General features: G+C 55.4%; 1 protein-coding gene across 1 annotated transcript; it reads left to right on the forward strand.

The window, feature by feature from the left end:
• Window positions 1-48: 48 nt before the first annotated feature.
• ETH_00008130 (SET domain containing protein, putative) lies at window positions 49-6,041 on the forward strand (the record flags this gene model as incomplete). The annotated part of the gene is made up of 9 exons (XM_013375136.1): window positions 49-102; window positions 316-429; window positions 552-1,238; window positions 1,463-1,614; window positions 2,769-2,918; window positions 3,309-3,381; window positions 4,057-4,236; window positions 5,138-5,261; window positions 5,818-6,041. The coding sequence occupies 9 exons, from the start codon at window positions 49-51 to the stop codon at window positions 6,039-6,041; spliced, it is 1,758 nt and encodes a 585-aa protein (XP_013230590.1).
• Window positions 6,042-7,738: the final 1,697 nt, after the last annotated feature.

The following is a 7,738-nucleotide window of genomic DNA, read 5'->3' on the forward strand; positions in this document are numbered from 1 at the left end:
CAGCTAGCAGAGCGCCAGTTTGCTGCTCACCGGCGAGTGCAGAAGCAAATGGAGGCAGCAGATCCCTTGTCTCTTCCGGGCACCACCACACGGGTCGTCGAGGTGGGTGTGCTGCTGTCACTGCTGCTGCTGCTGCTGCTGCCGTTGTTGTGCGGCTGCTGCCGAGGCGCGTGATGCTGCTATTTGCTGCACCTGCCGCGTGCCAGTGCTTCCCTGGAGGCGGCGAGTCTTCTGCGACAGCCGTTGCCTCCGATGCTGCAGCCAACTCGTGCTGCTTCTGCTGCTGCTGCTGCTGCTGCTGCTGCTGCTGCTCAGGTCTACAGCGACCTCCCGAGGCCCTTTGCCCTCACAGTGCCCCCCTTCATCCCCCTCAGTGGCGGAGGCTTTACGATTGCGAGTCTTGCCAGCGTTGTTGCTGCAGCGTACCAGGTGCTGCTGCTTTCCCCTCTTTGCTGCTGCACTGCAGCAGCAGCAACCGCAGCAGCAGCAGCGGCAGTAAACCCGTTTCTTGCTTAGGATCTACAAGAAGGCTTCTGTGTCTCCTGCTGCAGGTTTACAACGAGCTGCTACCGCAGTGGGGCCGCAGCAGCAGCAGCAGCAGCAGCGGGAATGACCCCGAGTGCAGCGTGGCAGACGCCTTGGCCCTAGCCCGCAGCAGCATCTCGGGATCGGGATCGGGATCGGGATCGATCCCAGCGTGGGCTGCATGCGGGTTTCTGCCAGTTGTGCTGCGGGTGGAGTCTTATGAGCTGGAGCTGACTCCCGTGTCTGCTGCAGAGCGGCAGCGGCTGGTGGACACTTACTTGAAGGAAGCAGCAGCAGCAGCAGCAGCAGCAGCAGGCAGCGAAGCAGCAGCAGCAACGGGGCAGCGCTGGGGCGGCGCCGGCTGGGAAGGCGGGGGCTGCCGCCTCCGCAGCTCAGACAGCGAGCAGCAGGAAGGGGGGACCTCAGAGGCCAGCAGCAGCAGCAGCAGCAGCGGCAGCAACAGCAGCAGCAGCAGCAACGGCAGCAGACAGGCCAAGTGCCTCGGGCCTCAAGAGAACCTGGAAAGGTTGCTGGAGAAGATAGAGGCGGCTCAGCGCAGCAGCAGCAACAGCAACAACAGCAGCAGCAGCAGCAACGGCAGCAGCAGCAGCAGCAGCAGCGGTCACCGCACCCTCATGTGGCGCAAGAAGGAGGCCCGGCTAATTGTCAGCAAAGCGCATGCGCTGCAGTTCGCCCACTTGTATTTGCCCCAGGTACAGTCCTTGCCTGCTGCCTCCCTAGCAGCAACAGCAGCAGCAGCAGCAGCAGGGTGAGCTGCTGCAGCTGCTACTGCAGCTGCAGCTGCAGCGCGTCAGCAACGAGCCGAAAGCAGCTGCCACTCGTGCTGCTGCATCCCCAGCCTCCCCCCCGACCTTTGCCCCTGCCGCTGCCACCGCCGCCGCCGCCGCTGCTGCTGCTGCTGCTGCTGCTGCTGCAGAGCAGCAGCTGCGGGATCGTCTCCTCGCTGGAGCTGGGGGCCCCCCTCCCCTGCTGCTGGAGCCCCTGGGAAGATATCTCGCAGGGCCGCGAGCGCTTCTGCATCAAAGCCATCAACGAAGTCGACTCCGAGCCGCCCCCCACGGACTTCTGGTGCGGCTAGGGTTTAGGGTTTAGGGTTTAGGGTTTGGGGGCTGGGGTTGAGGGTTTAGGGTTTAGGGTTTGGGGTTTAGGGGTTGGGGGTTGGGGGTGGGGGGTTGGGGTTTAGGGTTTAAGGGTTTAGGGTTTGGGGTTTAGGGGTTGGCTCGCTCTGCGTCTTTGCCGTGTCTGCTTGGGTCTCTCCACTTGCCTCTTGCAGCAGCAGCAGCAGCAGCTGCTGCTGCTTCTGCTGCTGCTGCTGCTGTCGGCTTTTGCCTCTTGCTGTGATTTCTCCTGCACGCCGCCCGCCCCACCCAACCGCTTCTGCATCAGCCGCTGCTGTGCCGCTCCGCTGCTGCTGCTGCCGCTTCTGCTGCTGCTGCTGCTGCTGCTGCAGCTACCAGCAGCGGAATGTGCTGTTTGGGCGTTTGCCGAGTTCCTTAATGCTTTGCCTTTGCACCGGCTGTGTGCCTCCGGGGGCGGACACTTCGGACTGGGAGCGCATGTCAGAAGTTTCATCTTTATATTTTTTTTGCATTTTTTGGACTTTTTTGCAGCTTTTTCTCCCTTTTTCTTCCTTTATTTGTCTCCTTTTGATTCCTTTCTTTCTTTCCTTTTTTTCGGTGTCTTTGGGCTTTTTTTGTCTTCCTTTTGGCCTTTTTTTCTGTTTCCATCTCGCCCGTCTTTTCAGCGAATGGAGCCTCTTTTTGCCATTTTTGGCGTCTTTTTGGATCTTTTTGGATTCTTTTTTGAATCTTTTTTTAATTCGTTTTAATCCTTTTTGTCTTCTTTCGTCTCTTTGTTTCCTTTTTTCCTTTATTGTTTCCCTTGATCTCTTTTACCTTTTTTGTTTTTTTTCTGTCTTTTTTTCTCTTCTTTTGGCTCTCTTTGGCGCACTTTAGTCTTCTTTTTTTGCCCCCGTGTGTCGCTTGTTGCTTTTTTTGTTTCCTTTTTAAATTCACATTTACTTATTTTTTTGTTCATTTTGAATTCTTTTTTTCTGTCTTTCATTTCAATTCACTTTTAATTCCTTCAATCTCCCTTTTTAATTCTTCTTAAACTCACTTTTATTTCCCTCCGTCCCTCTTCCACCCTCACACCTCACCTCCTGCCCCCTCCCCACCCCCCCCCCGCTGCTGCTGCTGCTGCTGCTGCTGCTGCTGCTGCAGCGAGCTGCCGCGCTACTGCGACGCGCTGCGGGACCCGGTGTCTGGCCGCATTTACTGCGGCGGAGCCAACGCGGCCTTCGTCAAAACTTTCCGCCCCATCGCCAGCTGCTCCCCCCACTGCCTCTGCGACCCCGCACTCTGCACCAACAGGTCCTGCTGCTGCTGCTGCTGCTGCTGCTGCTGCTGATGATGATGATGATGAGGATGAGGAGGAGGGTGACGGTCATGGTGATGATGAGGAGGAGGATGAGGGTGATGGGGCTGGGGCTGATGGGGCTGCTGCTGATGCGGCTGCTGGGGCTGCTGATGCTGCTGCTGGGGCTGCTACTGCTGCTGCTGCTGCTGCTGAGGCTGCTGCTGCGGCTGCTGCTGGGGTTTGAAGCTGCTGCAGCAGCTGGGGTGGCGGCGGGTGAGGCGGTGGCTGCGTTGGATTGGCAGGGGTAGTGCGCGGGATAGGCACGTCTGCCTGCAGTGAACTGCAGCAGCAGCAGCAGCAGCAACAGCAGCAGCAGCAGCAGAGCTGCGGCGCGTGTGCTGCAGATTGCCTGAAGACCTGCAGTTTCGCGTGGCGGTTGCGAAGACGAGACATGCGGGTTGGGAGTTGAGAACCCTCGTGAGTAAACCCTAGGCCCTGCTGCAAACCCTAAACCCTCGTATACCCTCCTAAACCCTATCAAACCCTCATAAATTCTTCTAAACCCTCGTAAACCCTAATTAATTCATGTAAACCCTCGTAAACCCTCAAAGGGAAGCTTTTCAGAGTCCGTTCCAAGGGGTTTCTGAATTTGTTGGTGGTTTTTTCTGCTTCATGAAAAGGACTTGTGGATTTATTTTTTTTGTGGATTTGTTTTATTTGTTTTTATTTGAAACCCTAAATGGCGATTTTGACGCTTCTTGGTTTATTGCCTTTAAGCTCTTGCAGCCTTTTCTCGTACTTGAACTTTAAGTCTTTTCTCTTTGAATTCAATTTGAATTAAGTTCGTTTCTTTTTGAATTTAATTTAAATTTAATTGATTCTTTTTAAATTTAATCTAAATTAAATTCATTTTTGAATTTAATTTGAATTAAATTCGTTCCCTTTCGAATTTCATTTGAATTCAAACCCTTTCTTTCCCCCCCACGGCCTTGCAAGTGTTTTGACTTAGTCTTTTTCGGGCCGCAGAAGTCTCATTTTGTGTCCTTTTTTTCTGCTTTTCGTTCCATCTGAATCTTTTACTTGCATTCTTGCGATCTGTGCCAAAAGTGTGGCCTTTGGCGGCGTTTCTGGGCTTCGAAATCGGCTTTTCAGGAGTTCATTCCCCGCGGCGCCTTCATCATGCAGTACGTAGGCGAAGTCCTCCCACGCGCAGCCATGGACGGCCGCTCCCGCCAGGCCTCTCGCCGCGGCTTCCACAACTACTGCATGGAGGCTGTGGGCGAGGAGCGGGACCTCAATTACGACGCTGCAGCCCCCTGCATTGACGCTCTTGTCAGCCATTTTAGACACTCTTTTGCTCCTTTTTTCGTTATTTTGTCCCTCTTTAATTAATCTACTTGAATGGGGGGGTTGTTCCTGTTTTTGGGGGCTCAGGGGGCTCAAAATAAGGCCGTGGGCGGGAGCGCGAACTCAGTTATGAAGCTCCTTGCATTGGTGCTCTTGTCAGCGAATTTAAACGCCTTTTTTGGTTTTCTTTGTCGGTATTTAGTGTTTATTTAATTGTTTTATTTAAAGTGAGTTTTAATTGGATTATTTTGGGGGTTCGGGGGGTTGAAAATGAGGCTGTGGGAGAAGAACTAGGTCTTAACTATGACACTGCAGCTCCTTGAACTGATGCTCTTTTCAGCCAAGTTGGATACTTTTTTGGTCTTTTTTTGCGAATTTAAAGCTCATTTAGTTGATTTATTTGAATTAATGTTTATTTGTTTTATTTTGAGTTCTTTTTTCATATTTTTGGCGGCCTGGAAAGTTGAAAATGAGGCCATGAGGTCTTGTGTATGACGCTGCGGCTCCGTGCATTAATGCGTTTGTGTGTTGCGAGCACTTGGCATCTTTTTTGGTCTTTTTTTATATCTGGCGATCATTTAATTAATTTTTTGATTTGTTTTTGAGTTTGTTTCTTCTAGGGTTTTATTTCCTTGCTTTGGAGGGAGGGGTTGAGGAATTTGGGGAGGGTTTTCGAGGGTTTGAGGGTTTTGGAGGGTTTGGAGGGTTTTCGAGGGTTTGGGTGTTTTGGACGGTTTAGAGGGTTTTCGAGGGTTTGGGGTTCTTGTGGTTTTGGGGTTGCAGCTGTGGGGTTTGCTGCGAATCTGTTTCCAATTTGGAGTGCATCTCCGACTGCTTTCAGCTGCTGCTGCCCCCGCCGCTGCTGCTGCTGCTGCTGCTGCTGCAGTTTATTGGAAATGCGAGTCGCTTTCTAAACCACTCCTGCAACCCGAATGTGCGCGTGGCCACAATATGGCGGGGCCCCGCGCTGCCGCAGGTGGGGGTGTTTGCGCAGAAGGACATTCCCGCGGGTGGGCCTCCAGAAACTCCCAAAGGGCCAATTTCAAACCCCAAAAAGCCACTTAAAACCCTTTTTTAGGGTTTAGTCTTCTTCCCTTTCTCTTTCAATGCATTCTGGCCATTTAGACCTCCTAAATTCCCACAAGAAGACCCCAAAATGCCTAATAAAGGCCACAGTGCTAATAAACCCTTAAAGTCTTTAAAGTACTAAAAACCTTTTGAGTCTTTAAACTCTTTAAAGTTTTTATTCAAGACTTTAACGACATTTAAATTGTTTTAAACGCTTTCGGGGCTTTAACAGCATTCAAGGCTCTAAAGGCACCTACGGCTTTAAACCATTCAATGCTTTAAATCCACTAAAGGCTTTAAACACACCGAGGGCCCCCCGGGGCCCCCGGGGGCCCCCGGGGGCCCCCCGAGGCCCCGCAAAGCCCCCCTGTGGCCCCCTGGGGCCCCACAAATGCCTCCTGGGCCCCCCCGGGGCCCCCGGGGGCCCCCTGAGGCTCCCCGGGGCCCCCTTGTGTTGAAGGATGTAGTGTGGGTTGGGTTTTGCTGCTGCGGCCGCAGGCTGCGCGCTGACTTACGCGTACGGGCCTGGGTACGAAGAAATGCTGTGTCTTTGTGGGGCCCCAAATTGCGAAGGGTTTATTGGGGGGGGATCGGCCGATCCCAGCAGGGGATCGGCCGATCCCAGCAGCGAGAAGGGCCCCACAGTTTGCGCAGTGAGTGTGGGGCTGCGTGCTGCTGCCCTCAGCAGCCAGAAGCTCAGGGGGCAGGAGGCCGCGGCTTGACTGCGGCAGCAGCAGCAGCTGCTGCTGCTGCGGCAGCAGCAGCTCCGGGGCGGGGCAGCTCCCGGCGGTGGGGACCGGGTGCTGCTGCTGCTGGAACAGGTGCAGCAGCAGCCCAGCAGCAGCAGCTGCTGCTGCGGCGGGTTGACAGCAGCGAGGGTAGACGGTTCGCAGCAGCAGCAGTTGGCTGCTGCGGCGGGCCGGCAGCAGCAGTTGCTGCTGCAGCTTGCCAGGGCTTCCCCACAGCCCTTTCTGTTAACTAGACTCCGTGGGAAATTTTATTCATCTCGAGTTTGCTGCTTCCCTCGCAAGCTTCTGTCTTTGCTGCAGAAAGCCCCAACTACGGCAGTGCCTTTTTCCTGCTGCTGCTGCTGCTGCTGCTGCTTTTGCTGCTGCTGCAGTCGGAGAGGAGCTTATCTGCAGCAGCATCTGCTACTTGCTGAGTGCCCCACACGGGCTGCAAATGCTGCCAGGAATCAACGCTAGAAAGTTGCGCTGCTGCTGCTGCTGCTGTTCCTGCTGCTGCTGCAATACGTCGCTGCTGCCAACGCTTGCTTTCGTTGCTGCTGCTGGCGTCCTCTCTCTACACCCCTGCTACTGCCAGCTGCCGCTGCTGCTAACAATAGACTTCCGCTGCTGCTGCTGCTGCTGTTGCTGCTGCTGCTTCGATACAAGCTCCTAAGCATCTAGCGGGGTCTGTTCTCCTGTCAACATTGCTTCTTTCTGGCCCGCCCTATGGCTAGCTGCCTATCTAGCTAAGCTGCTACTAGCCAGCTAGCTAGCTGCCACTGGCTAACTAGCTGCCTAGCTAGCTGCCTTGCTGCCAGCTACTCAGCTAGCTAGCTAGCTAAATGGCTAGCTAGCTAGCTAGCTAGAAAACGCAGTTAAGGTGGCCAGTGAGGGTAGATGCGGTTTCAAAGAACGTGCGCTGCAGCAGCCCACAGTCTGCTGCTGCAGCACCGTCCGGCACTGTACGCACACCGCAGAAGCTGCGGCTGCAGCAAAAGCAGCAGCAGCAGCAGCTGCCGAATCTGCAGCTGCTGCCGCAGAAGCTGCAGCTGCAGCGGCTGCCGCTGCAGCCCAAGGCGCCTCCTGGCGCCCATCTAAGGGGTCCTTCGCCAGCGGCGAGGAAGGCCTAGCTAGCTAGCTAGCTAGCTAGCTGGCTAGCTGGCTGGCTAGCTAGCTGACTAGCTGGCTAGCTGGCTGGCTAGCTAGCTAGTGACTAGTGGCTAGCTAGTCTGTCGCACCAGCACGGAGCGAGAAAGCTCCAGAAAGGTGAAAGCGGTGTCTTTATAAACGGCCCCGTGCTGAGCATCAATGTATCCGCTGCTGCTGCTGCGGCTGCTGCTGCTGCTGCTGCAGCGCGGGCAGCCTAGCCCAGGCCCCCCCCCCAGGAGTCCTGCACCGTAATGGGCCCCGAAGCCGTGCGGAGGCCCTTCGGACTTGGGGGCCCCCAAGTGTGGTTTTGGCCAGGTTCCCAAGTGACCCGGGGCCCCTCCTTTATTATGTACTTGTACTCCAGCCGCCGCACGCCTGCATGCACGCACATGCAGGGGCCCAAGCACAGTCAGCAGCAGCAGCAGCAGCAGCAGCGGCAGCAGCAGCAGCAGCAGCAGCAGCAGCAGCAGCAGCAGCAGCAGCAGCAGCAGCAGCAGCAGCAGCAGCAGCAGCAGCAGCAGCAGCAGCAGCAGCAGCAGCAG

The sequence above is a fragment of the Eimeria tenella genome, genomic scaffold (assembly GCF_000499545.2).
Source record: "Eimeria tenella Houghton genomic scaffold, Eth_scaff255, whole genome shotgun sequence".
Lineage (NCBI taxonomy): Eukaryota > Apicomplexa > Conoidasida > Eucoccidiorida > Eimeriidae > Eimeria > Eimeria tenella.